The sequence below is a fragment of the Lolium perenne genome, chromosome 3 (assembly GCF_019359855.2).
Source record: "Lolium perenne isolate Kyuss_39 chromosome 3, Kyuss_2.0, whole genome shotgun sequence".
NCBI classification, from domain to species: Eukaryota; Viridiplantae; Streptophyta; class Magnoliopsida; order Poales; family Poaceae; genus Lolium; species Lolium perenne.
The window spans coordinates 63767620-63787387 of record NC_067246.2 but is presented as its reverse complement, the minus strand read 5'-3'; the positions used below and the strand labels follow the sequence as shown (position 1 = coordinate 63787387).

The 19768-nt window shown below is 50.1% G+C and overlaps 1 protein-coding gene across 1 annotated transcript; it reads right to left on the bottom strand.

Annotated features, from left to right (window-relative positions):
* Positions 1-3337: 3337 nt before the first annotated feature.
* LOC127339404 (protein MAIN-LIKE 2-like) lies at positions 3338-6191 on the bottom strand. Its single transcript, XM_071827212.1, has 5 exons — positions 4641-6191; positions 4224-4563; positions 3925-4143; positions 3720-3848; positions 3338-3643 (listed from the first exon to the last, which is right to left on the bottom strand). Exons 1-5 carry the CDS (start codon positions 4781-4783, stop codon positions 3338-3340), a joined length of 1137 nt encoding a protein of 378 aa, XP_071683313.1. The 5' UTR covers positions 4784-6191.
* Between the last annotated feature and the right edge of the window lie 13577 nt (positions 6192-19768).

The following is a 19768-nucleotide window of genomic DNA, read 5'->3' as shown; positions in this document are numbered from 1 at the left end:
TCGGGCAATTTGAACCCGAGTTCAATAAATCGGGTTTATTGAACCCGATTTTCTGCCCAGCACGAAATTTTCCCGCCTTTTCGCGTTCGCACCGCCGTGTTTCCCTCCCGCCTTTGCCGCCACCCTTCCAGCCACTTCTTCCCGCCACTCCTTCCCGCCATCATCTCCCGCCACTATCTCCCGCTAAATTTTCCCGCCACACTGTTGAATTTTTGCCTATAAAAGCAGGCATCGCTACTCTGGATTGCACAAGTTCTTGTATCTCTATTTTATCCCGTTTGCTCACTGTTAGCCATCATGAGTGTGCCGTGCTCTGACCAGGAGTTTAGGCCGGTGAAGGCGAAGGCTGCAAGTTTACCCCTGGGTGTGACTGCGGAGCGTTGTTGGTGCGGCCGTGTTGCTAAGGTTAAGCAGGTGGAGGATTTCTCCGACCAGTTCGGCATGAAATTTTTCATGTGTGCGAGCTATGAGCATGATCCACCCCGTAGTTCAGCTTCGTCGTCCACCAGGCCGCCGGTATGTTTCGACATAATTGTATGTTGGCTTAAATTTGTTTGTGAATTTGATTTAATCTTACTGTTTGTGTTGTAGTCTCCCCCGCCCCTATGCAAATGGTTTCACTGGATAGACACGGAGCAGCCGGATTGGGCGCGCGAGGAGGTTGAGGAGAAACAGCGCCGTGCGTGGGCAACGTTCTTTGAGGAGGAGCGTTGGGAAAATGTTCGTGCTAATGAGAAAGCAGAGCGAGAGAGGCAGATACAGAAACTAAGGGCGGAACAAGCTCGTAACCGAGAGGTGAATCAGAAGAGGATGGATGATGAGGCTGCACGTAGGTTTGCAGACGAAGAGGTTCGCAGGGAGGCTCGTGAAGCGGAAAGGAAGAGACTAAGGGAAAGAGCTGCTGAAGCACAAGCGGCAGAAGAACGCGGCGACAAGTCTGGAAAATGGCCACGGTGGACGCAGGGAAAGTAGTGTGATGTGTCGTATTGGCTATGTATCTTAATTTCAGTTGTATCTTAAATTCCGTTGTAGTGTCGTTGTATCTTAAATTCCGTTGTAGTGATAAATCCTATTTTTATTTCAGCTGCAATGTATCTTCATTTCTGTTTTAGTATTATTGTTTCCCGCCTAATTTTTCCCGCTCAGTTTTTTCCCGCCTTTTACCCCCGCCGTAATCTCCCGCCAATTTTTCCCGCTCACTTTTTTTCCGCCTTTTACTCCCGCCCTAATCTCCCGCCAGTTTTTCCCGCTCACCTTTTCCCGCCGAAAGTCGTCCCTTCTAGCCTATAAAAACCCCCCAGTGTTTCCTTCGTTTCGATGTATTCTCTCAAAGAAGATGGATCCCCCATATAAGAATCCCCCCATCTTTTCACCGAATCCATGGCCAAACCTCTTCTAGACGAGGCCCGCAAAGTGATGAGGGAGAGTAAGGTAGACACATTTGAGGAGTTCATCGCAGCGACGCCTTGCTCCATAAGGTGGGTAGGGAGTTTGAGAAATATTCTTATGGGTGGCCATTGAAGAAGATGCCTGCTCGCAGCCCACGGGAGATAAGGTGTGAGCTTATCAGGTTGAATGAGAAGTGGAAGTCACTAACTTGGAAGAATGAACGAGATAGGGAAAGAGATTACAACTTTCCATGGCTGTGGACGGTTGAGAGTGAGGACGACGATGATATCTTTGAGCCTAGCAGCAAGGCGAAGAAAGCTGCATCGTCGAAGGGCAAGAGTGCCAAGTCCTCGAAGGGGAAGAGTGCTGCACCACCGGTCATCGACTCGGACGACGACTTCGAGCCTAGCACGAAGGCGAAGAATGCTGCATCGTCGAAGGGCAAGAGTGCCAAGTCCTCAAAGGGCAAGAGTGCTGCACCGCCGCCGTCGATTCAGACGATGACTTCGAGCCTACCACCAAGGCCATGAAAGCTGCATCGTCGAAGGGCAAGGGAAAGGGTGTGCTGCGTTCTTAGTGTTTTAGTTATCAGTAATCATGGATCTTGTAGTATGTTGTAGCGGTGTTGTACCATTTAATATGTTAGCAGAGAGTTATGTTGTAGTAGTAAGTTGTATCTTAATTATCGCTTGAAGTTCAATATGAAATGTTCGTTAAATAGAAATAGTAGTCATACATGGCGCATACAAATAGTACTCATCTCACTGACCACGGCCCCTCCCTCCACCTCGCCTCGGTGGCGGTCGAGCCTGAAAAGGTGACGGCGAGTACATACGAACAGGTGGCTGGCGATGTCGGGGAGGAAGCATGTACCCCTGCTCGTGTCGACTGCTGCGTGGGATCTGGAGGTGGAGTTTGCTGTTGACTTGACATCCGGTCTTGATAGCTCTTGTGTTTCGTCCCGATCGTGAGCACCGGGACCAGAAGGATCGTGATCCGGACCCCGTCGACATATGTCCCTCACCTTTCATTAGATAAAAAAACCGTTAGTCGATCATGAGGAAATTCACACATGGTGCACAATTAATATGGATAGTGATGAATTGCGTACCCTCTGGCTCATCCATACGGGGACGCCACCCGAAGTTAGGCATGGGAAATTGCTGCTCCATGCCGAAGCCGGCACGCTGCCAATACTCGTAAGTAGGCTCCTGCCGTCGCTGGTTTTGCCACCCAGAACCTCCTGCCTGGTTAGGAGATGGTGGCCTCGGGCTCGGCGGTACCTCCATACGTGGGCGCGGGGCGTGCCGCGGCTGATGCACCTGCAAAGAGGGACGAGGTGGCCGCTGTGCTGCTCGGTACTCGGCAACATCCGAAGATCGCGTGCATGTGATAGTCGCGTAGATACGACGTAGTTTGTCCTGAAGACGCTGTGCAAAGGAGGCGCGGTGCTCATACCGTCCAAGAAGTGGGCCGGAGGAGAGCGAGCGTGCATACTGGGCGGCGTCATCTTGCAGCTCCGCCGTCAACACGGCCTAGAATTGTGAGCTCAAATTAGTTATGTGTTGGCCAAATGTAGAAAAAATATATTTGACTTACTGCGTGATGCCGAGTGCCTGAAGTGGAGTGACGAGGGTAGGTGTCCCACATTGTCGAGGATCCTCTCGAATCGGGTCACACGCCTGGCTCAGACGAAGTCGTGTCCTAGGCATGTATGCCCGCAAGTAGTGCTCAAATTCCTGAAGATCAAATGCCTCCATGGTGGCCCATGAAACTGCCGGCGCATTGGCCCAACCGGTGATGTATGGAGCGAGGAGTTGCAACCATCCAGCAGCAGTCTTATTCGCTCCTTTTCTGTTGTACCTGAAAAATGAAGACGAACATGTCTTAGGATAAAATTATGATTGTCCAACATGATGTAATAACTTTGGATAAATTTAAATTGTACTCACGCGTGGACGCGTGGTGGTAGAGGAACTGTGGGAGGTGGTGGCTCGATCAGCTGACGCAGTCCAAACTGTCTCATGACCCTCTGCTGCGACATCTCCTCCACGAAGATATCGAAGATGATCTTCGCCTTCGTCATCCAGTAGGCCCAATCTCTGGTACACATGTTCGATATACCGCCTGGGTATGCCTCGTCGCGGTGCTCCTCACTGTATGGCTCCCAGGTGACATCGCTCTCTAGTAGTAGGTCAAACTGCTCTGTGAATGCTGGGTAGCAATTCCTTAGCTGATTATGCCCAAAATGTCTCTGCATAACATAACACAACTAAGTTAGTGTTACATCTTATATAAAAATATAAAGAAGGAGTAAATATTGCGAATACCTTCCGCGATGTCCATAGAGAACCAAACGTCGGCATGTCGATGCGCTCTGCGTCGTACAACTCGTCTGGTGGCCAAGATCCATCTCTAATCTCAGGACGGCCGATGGGAAACCTCGCCCATGACCAGAGCTGCAACAGGAGTGGACAACCAACGATGCCAGAACCATGCGAGGTTAGCTGGCAACCCTTACACATACCTCGGTACGTAGCGGCTAAGACCGCAGAACCCCGCCTCCTTCCGAATGATGTGCTCGCCGGTGGCCTCTGCTATCTCCTGAGCTATAGGGATGTACCGCGCACTGATCGTATTCCCGTGATTGTCCGTGAACATCGTCTTCCCGAGTAGCCACATGAGGTACGCCTCCAAGCTGCGAGTGATCTGGGCCGCAGTCATCGGTACATCGGGGTATCCGAACTGCTCGATCTGTCAAGAAATATTCAATGTTAGGACTACATATTACACGGTAATTAAGGCTTGATAAAATAAATGTAACTGTTACGAACCTGGAACTCGTGTAGCCACGCCTGACGAGGGCCGTGAGCCTCAAAAGAGATAGGCCCAACGCCCTCGCGAACACCAACGAAACGTGCATCCATGCTGTGCATCCATCCCACGGGTTCCTCCAATGGGCCGATGGGCTCACCAGCCAACGGAAGGCCCAGCAACATAGACACGTCCTGTAGAGTAGGAGCCATCTCACCCCAGCGAAAGTGGAAGGTGTGAGTCTCGGGCCTCCATCGATCCACTAAGCAGGTGATCAAAGCAGCATCGTAGTTCAGACGCGAAACGTTCTCTCGGGCCTCCACTAATCGAGCGAAAGGTAGTAGTCCAGCCCACTTCAACCTGCAAAACAAATGATGAAAAAGGTAAAGCAAGGTCCAATTCGAAGGTAAATTTCAAATTAAAGCTAAAACACCTACCTGTCTTCCCACTGAGGGTGTATCATCCAGTTCTTCTTTGGAGTACGGGTCTGCAGTGGCTCCATGCTCTGCGGGTCAGCCTCGAAGTGCGATGCACGATGTTTCTGATCAATAAGTGGATCGAGCAACGATCGAGCCGCCATATCTGCATAAAGATATCACAAATTGCTGCATAGTTCATAAATATTACAAATTATAACATAGTTCACAAATATTACAAATTATAGCATAGTTCATAAATATTACAAATTGTACCATAGTTCATAAATATTACAAATTAAAGCATAGTTCATAAATATTACAAATTAAAGCATACTTCATAAGTATTACAAATATTACTATCTCCCTCTATTTCTTCCCCTCCCACGCCTTCCTCGGTTGCCTCGCCCACGGTTAGCCGCCGCCGCTGCAGCTGCTGGGTAGAAAGTGGGACATAGGGGGTCCCTGTGTCCAAATTGGTTGCACAGAAAACATTGCCTAGTTGGACCACCCGCTTCTGCTTCATCCATATCATTTCTAATGCGCCTTGTCTCCCGTCGACCTCTGTTCGTCCGCAATGATCTTGGGTCAGGGATGTACCGTCTTTCATTTGGTATCACCGTAGTAAAATTTCCCACAACTCTGTATCCGACCATCTCGCCGGTCCAGGTGTGCAGCACAGCCTCTTTCGCGTAATATGGAGAGACGAAAGAGATTGAGTCCAGCCCTAGTTGTCTGGTAGCTGCCAGCACATGGGAGCATGGAAGGTGAAGCAACCTCGGTTTGTTGCATGTGCACTCACACGATGGCCATTCTTCATTTCCAATTCTGACCTCATGTGTTCTCACCGCATTCACACAACCAAACTTGTCGGTTGGTAAGCGCACCTCAAACCTCCTTTCCTGATTACCGATGGCCAGAACAGTGTGTGACATACCCTTCTCCATCTTGACATCCATATATTCCATAATGGCCTTACAGTAAGGAGTGTTTGGATTTTCAAGCATATGGTTCAAAGCCAACTCCCGTCTCTCTTTGAAATAATTCATAGTGCCATATAAAATACCCTCCACAAGGGCTGTCAGCGGCAATGCCCTATTTCCCCTAAGCACGAAGTTGTATGACTCAGCTAGGTTGGTAGTCATCACACCATACCTAGCTCCATGTGTGTCATGCAGCAAAGACCACCTTTCTAATGGCTCGTGCTCTATCCACTCTGCAAAATTTTTAATCCGTCGTCCAGGCCTCCTTCTAGTATTGGGTGGGTCAAATCCAGGCAGGTCACATAGCCCAATAGGATCTGGCTCGGGGCCTACTGGAACCTGTGTACCCTGTGCCACAGCTGCTGCATGAGCTGCTACTAATGCAGCTCGGGCGGCTAACCTGTGCCGCACATGGTCCTTAGTGAACTCATCCAGCTTGCCGCGGAGAAAAGTGTACTTGCATGCTTGATTCTGCTTGCACAACTTCTTGAACAGATTCATAAGACCCTTGCTCCTAAACTGCGAGAAGAAATTGGCCCCCAGGTGGCGCATGCACCACCTACTCTGCATATCCTGCCATGGCGTCTCTTCATCAGGTCCGGCTTCTACCGAGTCTTGATAGCCGCAAGTATACCGTGCATGCTGTCATGTAGCACGCACACATTTGCGCGATCTTTCACTATCGATTTTTAACTGCCGAAGAACCATAACCAGCAAGCAGAGTTCTCGCTCACAACACATGCAAACGCGAGAGGCACACACCGATAGATGCCATCCACTCCAATTGCTGTCAGAATCTGTCCCTTGTACCTCCCAGTTAGAAAAGTTCCATCTACACACATCACGGACGACTGTGCATGAAAGGCTCGATGCTTATGCTGAATGCGAAAAACACCCTCTGCAGAACCACGACATTAGGGAACTACTGGTATCACAAAGTCTTGTATGTCCACATGGGTGCCGGATTCCGGTCCTTCATTGTGTGCATGAGACGGACGACACCGTCATAAGCATCATAGAAGGTCCCGAATCTGTTCTCCAGTGCCGTCTGTTTAGCCCTCCATGCCTTGCCATATTCAATTACATACTTATATTGAAGGTGAACTCTATTCTGGATGGCTTTAACCCCCATTGCTGTATTCTCTACAATCTCCTTGTAGAACAGGCGAGCAATAAGAGTGGATGTAAGGTTTCGGTGATCCTTCAACATACTCTTAAGGACACATGTGTGCGGCACGAAGTCGCTCACCACCCATGTTGTGTCATACTTCGGACAGTACCCATGCACCCTTGATGGACATCTAGCATCGCTGCAGACCACTGTCAAGAATTTCTGACTTGAAACGGTGGTTCTGAATACCCTTTGCGTGTTCATTGCCCACTGAGTGATTGCTTCCTGCAGATGTCTCTTGTCGGCATATCTAGCACCAACCGAGATGGTGTTCATGCTGTACTCCCAGGCAGAATCGTGCCGATCATCGACTATCATTGCCTCCGACAAATCATGGTTCCAAGAAGAGGGGATCGGATCCGCCTCTTCGTTATCATCTGAAGTATCGGATCCACCGGATTCATCTGAGTCAACCTCATTGTCCACTCCATCCTCGTCTTCCTCGTCCATCATGTTCTGCATCTGTTCTTCTTCTTCGTCCACGCTTTCAAGCTCAACAGTATCGTCATGACCACCTGCCGCATGGCTACTCTGCCCGGATTGGAAATCGCTGCCGCGACATCGAACTTTGATCGCTCTGGCTCGGATGGAACGCACCCTCGCCTTCTTGGAAATTCACCACCTTCGCCTCGGGAAGCATTAAGGCGATGGGGTGAGTTCCCTGCGCTCGCACGCTTCCAACCAGTGCACCCACCGAGAGGTCCGCTCAATCGGCTTCAACCGCCGGAAAATCTGGGTGCTGGAGCTGCTCCACAAAGCATGCACACCAACGGTGTATGCTTCGGGATTAAGCCCGAAATTCACGGTCAACCACTCCTTCAACCGACTAACTCGCCATGTTTTTGGGTTTGTCGGATGCAAATCCTCACACCGAAACTCGCTCGAGATCAGCTCCCATCGGAGTTGTTCGGACCGTGCCATGACCGAAGTAAACAACGAATTTTACTCTATCTGACATATCTGCTCACCTATACAAATTACAGACTCGTCAAAAAAATCTAGCACCTACACTCTAAAATAAATACTTTCTACCGGTACATATTTCAGTAACTAATCTGCGAAGCTAACGAACGCAACATGCATCATTACACGATCTAATATCAGGAATTAGGGTTTACCCTTGAAGCGTGCCAAACACCTCCGTCGGCTCAGCTCGTCCACCGGCAATGGGTCCTCCACCACCACCAGCAGCTCCTCCACCACCACCACCACCAGCTCCTCCACCACCACCACCACCAACAACACCTCCACCAAAATGCTTCAAAATCTAACCCATGTATAGATCAGATGATTCTACAGCTTTTGATGGTCAAACTACAGCAAATGGCTGGACAAATTGCTCAGCAATGAGAGAAAACACTGCTGGCCAAAGAGCAAACGAGAGAGAAAGCAGATGAACTGAGGCTGAAGGAGGAAGAAGAAGGCCAGAGCGCTCGAAAAAGCGAGGCGCGCGACGCATTTAATATTGCCTCGATTCGGGGTCGTCCTGCCCGACTCGGGCTCGCCGTGCCCGAAATTCCCGCTTCGGGATTCCACGCCCCGACAGCATCTGCTCCTGTCCAGGAGACAGTCCGACACGGGCCGCGCGTGGCCGACAGCGCCGTCTCGGGCTCCTGCAACCCGACTTTGGCCTCGCATGCGAGATTCCCTGCGCTTCGGGATTGTCCAGCCCGATTTAGTAAATTCGGGTTCACACACCCCGACGGTGTATTATTTCTGAAATTTGCTAAAAACGGCTATTATTCCTGGAATTAATAATAAAAAGTGTATTATTTAAAAAAAAATCGGGAAAATCAGATCCTGCAGCATCCATCATCCTCTTATTCATGCTCTTACAGGGAAAAATAAAATCTCGATGGTCTCTGCTCTCATACAAGCAGCAGAATACAAAAAGAAAAAATAACCAGATCCTCTGCTTGTGGTCTGGTTGTCTCCGGCAGTCCCGCGTTCAGCTTGGCACCTACACACGAAGCAGTAGAGTCTACACAGCGCGAGGAGCGGCTGACGGCGAGATGGCGCGAGTCGACGGAGGCCGGCGCGCAATCTGCAGGCGGCGGCGTGCTGGATTGGCGCCCCATCCCACGTCAGCAGGTGGGCTCGAGCAGGTGGAGGCGGCAGGCAGGTTAGGTGGCGACGGCGGACCAGGCCGTCGAGGGGAACGCAGAAAAGGGAGGAAGATGATGAGAGCGCAGGACCGCGAGTTGAGGAGCTCCCGGCGGAGTAGGCCATCCCCGGCGACCGTTGAGGTTCAGGGCTTGCGCTGTTAGTTGTGGGGATCCGTCGAGGTAGCTTACCGGCAGCTAGGAGGTGCGTGCTGGCTGTAGCTCGGCGTTGGTAGCCCAGCGGCGGCGCCAATCCAGCCGGCGGGTAACGGCGGCGCCGATCCAGATGGGAGGCGCGTTGCTTTGCCATGTACTACTGGTTTTCTTTCCTTGCGTGCGTGAAGTCAAACGGAAATTGGATCGCGGGCTGATTACTCGCTTGTGTTTTGCTCTGGAATGAAAAACGAGTTTGGCAGAGTTCAAGTCGTTTTTTTAATCGCTTGTGTTTTTGGCTGGTTTTATCCTGGGCCTGTATGCTCTTTACATGGGCCAAGTCATACGATCAATATCCAGGCGATCGATCGATCCGGGCGTGCGACATACCACGGTCCTATCGCAAACTAATAGTAAACAGATAACCATAAGTTAGATGTTGGGCTCAAATAAAAACTGGCCCAAGTGTGACACCAGGCAGTCACCTATTGCAATTTAATAGTAAAGATACCAGTGCTACTAGTCATGGTGATGGTTTTCTTGACACAGTCAATCAATCCATGCTGTTTTGACATCCAGTCCATTCCTAGCACGACTTCCAGGCCTTTGGTTCCCAGAACAACCAGATTGGCATAAAAATCTACTTCATGGATTCTGATGGGTACATCTTTGCAAAATTTTCTAGCTTTGGTGGTTGACCCAGGTATTTGAACTATCATAACATGCTTCAAACTGACGGGTTAGATTTTACTTGTGCATGCAAAGTCTTCAGTGACAAATGAATGCGATGCTCTAAAATCAAACAACACTCTGGCAGGTACTAAGTTAACAGAAAACATACCCAGTACCACATCTGGTGCTTCCTGGGCTTCTTCAGCGTTCATGTGGAAGAGACGGTCGTTGCGGTTATTGGGGTTGTTGGGGGCGAACTTTCTGCCGGTGGAGACGCGGCGTTGCTGCTGAGCAGGTGCAGCGGTGTTGGCGGCATTCTTGGCTAACCTCTTGGGGCACTCGTTGGAGTAGTGTCCCACCACTCCATACTCATAACAAGTGATGGTGGCCTTGTCCTTGGTGGTGACGGGGATGGCGTTGCTCCCAGTCCTTGGAGCGGTGTTGGTGTTGTTGTTGTTGTTGGGGGCTCTGGGCGGAGCGCGGTTGAAGTTGTTGTTGTTGTTGTTGCTATTGTTGTGGTGGCCTCCTGGCCTGGGGTTTCCTCCACTCCGGTTCTGATAACCCGGACGTAAAGTCTACATCTGGGGCTTGTTGTTTCTTGGGACGAAACCTCCGCTTGAGCTGGAGCAATATTTCGGAGTATTGCTAGGCCCACTCTGCTGCATCATGCGGCGTTTGCGGTTCTCGTTGGCTTGGTTGAGCTTGCCCTCCATCCGGATGGCGGAGTCAACCAAGGCTTCAAGGTCGGCAAAGGGGATGTTGACTAGCACAGTCTGCATCTCGTCATGCAGTCCGTTCAGAAATCTCTCCTGCCTCTTCTCGGTGGTGTCGGTCTCGTCGGGGGCATACCTTGACAGGGTAAGGAACCTATCGCGGTATTCTACCACCGTGATTCGTCCTTGCTTGAGTTCTCGGAACTCGTCCCTCATCTTCTTGATTAGACCCGGGGGCACGTGATACTTGCTGAACTTGAGCTTGAAGTCTGCCCAAGTCATGATTTGTCCGGCGTTCATGGCACAGGTGCTGGTCAACCAGGCTCGGGCTGGTCCTGCAAGATAATGGGTTGCAAACAGGACCTTCTCTGCGGCTTCGACTCCCGCCACTTCTAGGTTGTTCTCCATGGTCTGGAGCCAGTCATCATCATCGAGTGTCGAGGGTACTCCTCGGCAATGCCCTCCAATTGGGGCTTAGGGTTAGCGGAATCCTGCAAGCTGACACGAGACATCGGTTCACAGACAAGCGGGGAGAGCGATTTACCCAGATTCGGGGCCCTCGATGAGGTAAAACCCTTACGTCCTGCCTGTCTGTTCTTGATTATGAAGATATTGGGTTACAATGGGGTGCCGAGTAGTTCGGCTGAGATCTCGTCGAGAGGCTAAGTGCTACGGTGACCTAGCTCTAGACTTTTTGGTGGCTAATTCTGCTAAGATTGATTGTGTCCCTCGGCAGCCCCTCTCCTGGCCTTTATATAGGGGGCCAGGTCTCAAGAGGTCCAACCGAGTACGACTAGGTTTACAGTAGTTTTAAATCTAATCTTTCCTTGTTCGGCTGCTTCCTTGTCTTGCCCGTCAAGGAATCTTCTGGTGCGCCATCCAGGTGGCCCGTCTTGCCTCCAAGTGCCTTCATGGGCCTCCAACTGGTTAATACAGGATAGGGCAATGTCGGTTACCCGAAGGGTAATGCCCACGTCAGTAGCCCCCGAGTGTCTAGCCGAACATAGTTCGGGTAGAGACTAAAGCATGCTTCTTTTTAATGCTCTTCTCCTTGATTGTTTTTGTTCATCTTGAATCAGCATCATCTTCTTATATCGGGTGCGTGTCAGCGCTCCCGATGGGAGTAGCCCCCGAGTCTAGGTATGGATGCTTGCAATCCGTGCGTAGACTCAAGTTGTACCACTCGAACGTTCTGCTCTGCCGAAGTTTCTTTGCAAGCCTTCATAGGTCATCCGATATATTTTCCACATGCAAGGGATAATGAGTAACGTGCCCAAATTTTGCTGGTTAACTACCGATGGCAAAACAACGTTACCCTACGCAGAATCAAGTCCCCGGGCATGATCCTGGAGTGCAAAAAAGTTCTGTCGGGTGCGCGTCACGCGCTCCCGATGGGAGTAGCCCCCGAGTCTAAGCGCGTGTGCTTGCAACCGGGTCCAGACTCGAGCTGATTAGTCAACTTTTTCTTCAATCTGTTTTCCTTCGAGTCCTCATTCTGTCGGGTGCGCGTCAGCGCTCCCGATGGGAGTAGCCCCCGAGTCTAAGTGCAGATGCTTCGCAATCTGTGCATAGACTCAAGTTCATCATCCGATACCTTTTTATTCCTTCAAGTGCTTCGAGCATTCTTCACGACGTCATCGATGACGTTTTACTGACATCTTGATTTTGACTGATAAGACGCGACCCGCTGGGCCCATCCTTTCTCTGTCTGGCCCTATTTTTAAGCAACATCCGCCCTTCTCACGCAGTTACCAAGGCGGCTCCTCGATTCCCGCAACCATCAATGGAAAAAGGTCCACTTAATGAACTGGCACAATGACACGTGCCCACGCAGCCCTCAAGTTTTTTCCTCTCTTAAAAGCTTCAAAGAACGAAGATCTCTAATCTTCTCCCACATTTGCCGTAGCATCCTCTTGTCCTTCTTCTTCTTCCTTTCTTCGCAACCACTGCGCCGCCACCACCGCTTTTCCAATCCTTTCCAGATCTCGCAATGGTGAAGAAGAAGAGCCTCACCACCGCTGCCAGTTCCACGAGCGGTGGTGTTGCCGCCAAATCCTCTTCGAATGCTCCGAAGAGGAGCGCTTCAGTTGCTCCTCCTCCAGCTCCGGCGTCGCCGGCGCCGCCAGGCTCGATAGCCAAGCCTGGGGATTGGCTAGCGTCCTCCATCACGAAGCGTGATGAAAAGAGGGCCCGAAGCCTCGGGTTAATCTCCTCCGACTAAGGGAACGTGATTCTTCCAGGTGCGATTTCTCGGCCCAATCCCCCTGCTGGTTTTTCCGTGGTGTCCCTCTCGCTTCCTGCCCATGAATTCCTTCACCATCTTCTGCGGACCTACGAGATCCAACTGTGGCAACTCACCCCTAACTCAACCCTTCACGTTGCTGTGTTCATCACCCTCTGTGAGGCGTTCTTGGGCATTGAGCCTCACTTTGGGTTGTGGAAAAAGATCTTCTATGTTAAGAGGTACAGCAGTAGTAATGGGTCTTTTGTCATCAGAGGAGTGGGGTTTGTGGCTCGTTCAGAGGTTAACTATTTCAGTTTCCCAATGAGAGAATCCGTGCAAGGATGGAGACTGAAATGTTTTTATGTCAAGGACTCCTCGACAACCGAGTCCCAGCTTCCTTGCTTTGCCGATGTCCTTGAAGCCAAGCCTAAGGATTCTTGGAAGAACATTCTCTCTCCCGACGAAAAGACAGCAACCGGCGAATTATTTGCCAAATTCCTTCGGATCAAGGAGGCCGATGGTCAAACTATGATCGGCACAGAGGTGGCAGTAGTGTTCTTGAAACTTCGAATCCAACCAGTCATGGCTAGAGTTCGTCCGATGTGGTTGTATTCGGGTCCAAAGGATGAAACCAGGATAAACATTGCTGAACTATCGGAAAAGGAGCTGCTTGATGAAGTCCGCCAACTTACTCTCTTTAGTCAGTAAGAATCGATCCCATTGATATCTTCTTATACTCCTCTCGATGCCGATCATCCACCATCAGAGGTAATTTTCCTTGCTACCTCCACTTAGTCGATATAGTTATTATTGTTCTTATTTGTTCTTTTCTTCGACAGATCCCCATAGTTTCTGGAGACCCGCATGATTCGCCAAACAATACTTTTGAGGGAAGAGGCTCCTCAGTCCCTGTTGATTTTCATACTGCCGAACACACAGGCCCAGAGAGCGAACACGACGATCCGATAGATTCTGAAGCTGTCCACACCGATCTTCCTTCCGCAGCCGATAATGCTTGCGACACAGAGGGATTAGTGCGTGATGATGACGCTGATCGTGATACCTTTGTTAATGCAGTTGTGGAGGAGACCAGGGCTTCACCTGCGAAGAGATCAACCGGCGGCTTTGCCGACGAAGACGATCTCTTTGATATGTAAGCTCCTTCTTTCCTGAATTAATATCTCACCCTTTACTTCTCGCATTTCTTTCATAACTTTTGCCAATTATTTCCTTTCGCAGTGACGAAGGTTTCATTGATCCTTCGTCTAAGAAAGCCAAATCTGGCGCTGCTCCACCGGATGTCGCGACTTCCGAAGCTTCGGCTCCTAAGGCAGCCCCCGCGGCTCAGGTATCGACTGCTTCCTCCCTTTCTAAGGGGAAAGATGTTCCTTCAACTGCTGCCGCCACGACTCCTCCTTCTGTAAGTCCTTTTGGATTACAACACGAATTTCCTGAAGTTTACCCTGTTTAATGATTCTTCGTCAAACATTCTCTTTCTTTTAGGACCTGCGAGGTGTTATATCCTCTTTGGAGGCCTTCGCCTCCCAATTCACTTCGCTGGAGGCAGACAAGGTTCGGCTTCAAAAGGAAGTTAAATCTTGTTCTTCGAAGTTGGATGGCGCAGTCAAGATAGCTACCGAAGCTCGCCAAGAAGTCGACTCCCTGAAGGAGGAACTGGGCAAGCTAAAGGAGAAGCTGAAAGAAGAGGAGGCATCCAGGCTGGCTGCCGAGGCTCGGGCAGTCGAAAAGGATGAACTCCTTTGTCGATTATTGCACTTGTAAATTCGATCTTTTGTCAGTGATCTTTTCCGTTTCATTCTTTTTGCAGAAGCTGCCAACATCCCCGCCAGTGCCTTGGACAAAATTCCAAACAACTCTCCGGCCAACGGCGTGTCGATGACTCTCGCCTCCCACCAGCTTACACGAGAGCTTCTTGAAAAGGGAAAAGGTGCCATGGCGCGGATGCACTCGATGATCTTCCCCAAGATCAATCAAGACAAAACTCTGGGGCAGTTGATCGACGCCTTCGCGGTTGACACCAAGGAGGTTATCGAGGTATTCAAACGCACTTCGCGTACCTATGGTGCCCTCCTTGCCTTCCAACTTATGATGGGTCACGGCTTTAAGGCCGACATTGAAGAAATGTCTAAGGAGCTGCCGAAAGAACAGGATGGGCGATTCATTGATTTAAGCATCTTCAAGACATCCGCTCTTAAGTGTGCACGCCAGCTCCTTGAGCTGGTTTCATCAAGGAAGACATCGGCTGACCCTAGTTTATCGACTCAGACCCAAGCCCTTTAATTATTGTAACAAACTTTTCTTTGAGCTTGATGTGAAACAATGTTCTGTCGGATAACTCCTACTTGTAATAAACTTTGTGCTAGCAATGTTGCTAGAATACTCTTGTTATGATATTTTCGCTTGCATTCTCCCAGCATTCTCCCGATGGGAGTACCTTTTGAAGTTGATATGAATCGGTCTGCCATGCCTTTGACACTTTTCCTTGCAGGTGTTCCCAGTGCCTGCATTTGTCGATGATTTTTCGGGTGCTCTTTCTGAAGATGATCGAGTCCAACGTATGAAGGATCGGATCACACAGTTGGAAAAGGATCTGCGCAGCACCTATGCTTTAGCTGCTATCATCAAGAAGAAGGGCGAGATTGCAGCTGACGTAGAGCGCTATGCTCTTACTGAACTGCATAAGGCCACTGAAAGTTTAAACTGTAAGTTCCCTGGTCCTTGCGTCCATTACTTTTCCGTCAAAAGCGTATTGCCTGATCTTTCGTTGATTACTCTGCTAGTCATATCCTTGAACGGTGCGGAAGAAAACAAGCGGATTCACGAGTGTGTGCACGCATTGACCCAGTTATCGTCAGCCGAAGAAATTTGCTGGCGGGAACACTCGAACGCTTCGGCTGTTGCACAATTCCAGGATCGGGTCCAACAAGTCCACCATTTCTTTGACAAGTGCTATAAAGCCCTGAGGGTAATTTAGAGGATTATGTTCCCCTTGAACACAGTCCCTCCTACATTGTTGACTCTGATGTCTGAGTTTGGGAATACCAAGAAGATTCGAGACTTGGTGCGAGCTCAGGTTTTTGCAGGGGCCAGGTTTACACTTGTCCTTGTCCTTGCACGTTACCCCTCAGCAAATCTGCTCACTATCGCCAACGCGGTTGGTGACTTGGAGACTCTGTATCCGAAGGTATTGCTGCCCGCCAATATAATTGTCGAAAAGCTTGAGAAGGATTCAAAGGTACCTGAGGAAAGAGAAACTCCGCAAGCGTGATTTAAGGGATTAAGGTTGTTTTGTAAATAGGTTATTTTGGCTACTTCATCCAAGTGTTAGGATTGTTTAGCCGAGACTTTTTATTCGGTAGATACATGTATATGTACTTTTACCGTGTTAATGCCGTTGGCAAATTTTGAAGGAGCAAATCTTAATTGCCCGTTTAGATGTATGTGTACTCGTTGGTCAGCAAATCATTTGAGTGATCAGCTCATGTTGCAGGTTTTGCTAAACCTGTTGTATGCGCAACTTTGCTTTCAACCGATGTATGTTTCGACAGCCACTCCCGAATATTTCGGGTGCAATGATTCTGCCGATGAGCCCGTTGTTCTTTGATATTTCCATAAGTAAAATATCGAACGTGGGTTGTGTTTATATGTATTTCCGAACTCTTGCTATTTACGGCGCTCGTAGAGGCATCTATAGCAGAGGGAAGAATTAATGTCCTTGTTTATTTTGCATCCTGTAGCGCTCGTAGAGGCTTTTTTCGGAGCAGATCTTTTGCTGCGCGCTATGCTGCACCGTTGTTTGCCAGGGTTGCGTAAACAGTGTGTCCGGTGATGCGGTGTAGGTGCTCCGATTTACTGCAATGCTTTTCAAGGAATCGAAACTTAAGTTCTCATTAATAATAAAAAACACGGGACTAAAGGGCGAAAAAGGGAGAGCCCTGTTTAAAAAGAGAGGGAAAACTAAACACTAGTAGATTGCTTAGGCATGGAAAGGGTTCTTCTCATCTTCTGGCTTGTTCACTGTGTTGGTGTTTTTCGAAGCGTCGTTGATTTCACCAGAGGTCTGGGCAGTGATTGTCAGTGTCTTGCTGTCTCCTATGTCTTCTGCACCATCAGCTGCCGAAACTTTTGCTGCCAAAGCTTGGGCTGCAGAAGTTTGTGTTGCCGAAGCTTCAAGGGCAAGGCCGGCTGGCTTCTTCTTTGCTCCTCTGACGCGTTCTTCTTCCTTATTATCGCGTGACGATGACTTCGAAGGAAGGTCAGTAATTTCCTGCCGCAATCCAAACTTTGCAGCAATCCTCTGAAAGTCTCGATCACAATTGTCCGAGCGTGAGAAACTTCCATAGACTGTAATGTTTGTCCCGTTGCTCCCAGGCATTTTCAGCTTGAGGTATGCATAGTGCGGTACAGCCATGAACTTGGCATAAGCTGGCCTCCCGAGTATAGCGTGATACTGCGACTCCCAGTTCACGACCTCGAACTCGATCTTTTCCTTCCTGAAGTTGTCGGGTTTGCCAAAGACTTTGCCAAGAGAGTACGCCGGTGAAGTGGGGAGAATCCCATGAAAGTGGTGTCCGATTCTTCTAGCATTCTCATGGTGATCCCCATACTCTTTATTGTGTCGAGAAATATCAGGTTTAGTCCACTTCCACCATCCATGAAGACTTTGCTCATCTTGAATCCCCCGACCTGTGCCTCGACTACTAAGGCAGCGTGTCCTGGTTTCGGTATGGTCATCGGGTGATCTGCTCGGCTGAATGTAATATTCTGAGATGACCACTCGACATATTCAGGGATGTTCGCCATGATGCTTTCTTCCAGGTTGATTTCTCGAGTGAGCTTCTTCATTTCTCTTCTTGAAACACCTGTCCTGTGGATCATGCTCATCTGCCCACGTGGTGGTGGAAATGCCTCGTTGGGTTGATGAGGTTGAGCCTGCTGGACTTGATGCTGCGATGGAGTTGGTGGTGGTGGTGGTGGCAATGGTGGTTGCTGTCCTGCCTGCTGGATGAGTTTGTGCATGTCAATGAACTGCCGACAGTCCCTGAGTAAGTGGCTTGACTTTGTTTTGCCGTCCTTAGAATCGACATACGAGTGCAAGTAACAGGGAGTGTTGATCTGCTCAGCGTAGGGTAGTTCGGGAGTCCTTTGCTGCCATGGTTTGTAATTGCCACAGCTCCCAGAGTTGTTCCGATTACTGTCTTGCCGATCGTCTCTTCTATCGTCATATCGATCGTCCTGCCGATCAGAGTACCCTGCGGCTACCAGGTTGTTGTCGTCATAGCTGCGGTTCTTCCTTCTCTTGTGACGATCCCTTCGCCCACCCGAGTCGTGCTTCGGCTGGTCGTCGTCTTCGTCGTCACTGCGCTGTCGCGGCTTTCGCACGTTGTCCTCGCCATCAGCCTAGCTGTTGGCGATTTCCATTAAATTGGTTATGGTTTTTGGCTTCTTGCGTCCGAGTTCTTCTATGTAGCTTTCACGTCGAATGCCGCCGCTGAAGGCGTCGATTGCTCTGTCGACAGATACATCTTCGGCAGTGTTTAGGAGCTTGGTGAATCTCCCGATGTATGCGCGCATTGATTCCTTCTGCTTTTGCTGGCAATGCCGTAACTCTTCAATCCCAACATGCCTTTTGTACGTTGCTTGGAAATTGGCAACGAAAGCGTCTACTAGGTCGTCCCATGATTTGATGGAACCCTTCGGCAGACCCCTTAACCAGGCTCGCGCTGAATCCTTTAGGTAAAGCTGCAAGCACTTCATTGCTGCTATCTGATTCCCCTTATGTAGAATCACAGTCTGCAGATAGTCTTCTATCCAGGACCTTGGCTCCTGCTGCCCACCGTATTTGGCGGCGTCAGTAGGGGTGGGTTTGAACTTTGTGGGTGGCATCGCCTCACGGATTTTGTAGCTTAACAATCGGCTCCCCTTAGCTCGCCGTCGTTCTCCTGACTCTCATCCGAAGAATCATTGTCATATTCCTCCCTAGCGGCACGTCGTCGCCTTGCTTTGTCGATCGTGCTCTGGGTGATTTCATCCCGAGCATCTCTCGCACGATGCTTTGAGCCACTAGCCTGCAACGTGGTCTTTTCCTTCTGCGGAACCAGATTATCTCCCAATATTGCGAGACTTTCTAGGGCACCTCGGTGGGCTTGAGCCATGGAACCTTCAGGGCGCTGATTGATGAGGTATGCAGCGAGGTTGGCGGTCGCTCCTGCGATGGTTTTTGGCCGTGGCATGCCCGCGGTGTCCGTGGTCATAAAGGACTTGGTCAGATTCGACGTTATTTCTCTGGCGTCGTCTTTCGAGAGCCTGGATAGTCTTGATCGGTGCTTGCCTGCCCCTTGAGTACTTCGGGAGGTGCTTCCTTGCGAGCCTCTTCGTCGTTCACTGGATCGGTCTGCCGCGGATAGGCGTCTCTCGAGGGTGGCTTGTTCTTTGGATAATCGTTCCCGATTTTTCTCCAATATAGAGCGGTAAGCATTGAGGGTGCCAACCGTGCTTCCTGCCGGGAGCGGTGTGTTGTTAAGCACGGCTGTCTTGGCTGCTGCCCACTCCTCCTCTGCGATGGTGTGGTCGCTGTTATTGTTACTGGCGCTGTTCTCAAAACTTTCTCGCCTGCTGGAACTGGGGGTGCGATCTCCGTCTCCCCTGTTCCTCGTGTTGTTGGCAACATAAACCTGGTGGCGCGCTGTTCCTTGGGTGACACCTCGGATGATGCTGTCGACACTGTCCTCTCCCGATGAATACTGGGCATTGCAGATGAACGGTGTGCCGCTCGATCCTAGCCCATGCCTGGTGTCGCAGTTCAAGCAGTAGTACGAGGTTAACTCCGAAGATGCGGGATTGTCGGATCCAACCGACATGGAAGACGCCGAACGAGGAGTCAACGGGGCGGGTGAGCTCGTTGAGCCTGTCAGACCAGCCAAAAGGTCGATTGATGAGGACGCGCTTGGACTCATCGATCTGGAAGAGGATTATTCCAGCAGTCGAAGGATTCCTTCCGAGTTGACGTTGTAGTGGACGCTTCCGAAGGTCATCTCCATGTTGCCTTGCAGATCGGAGAAAGTCGAGCGGGACGAGTTGCTATGCGGCGTGAATTCGTAGGAGCTGAAG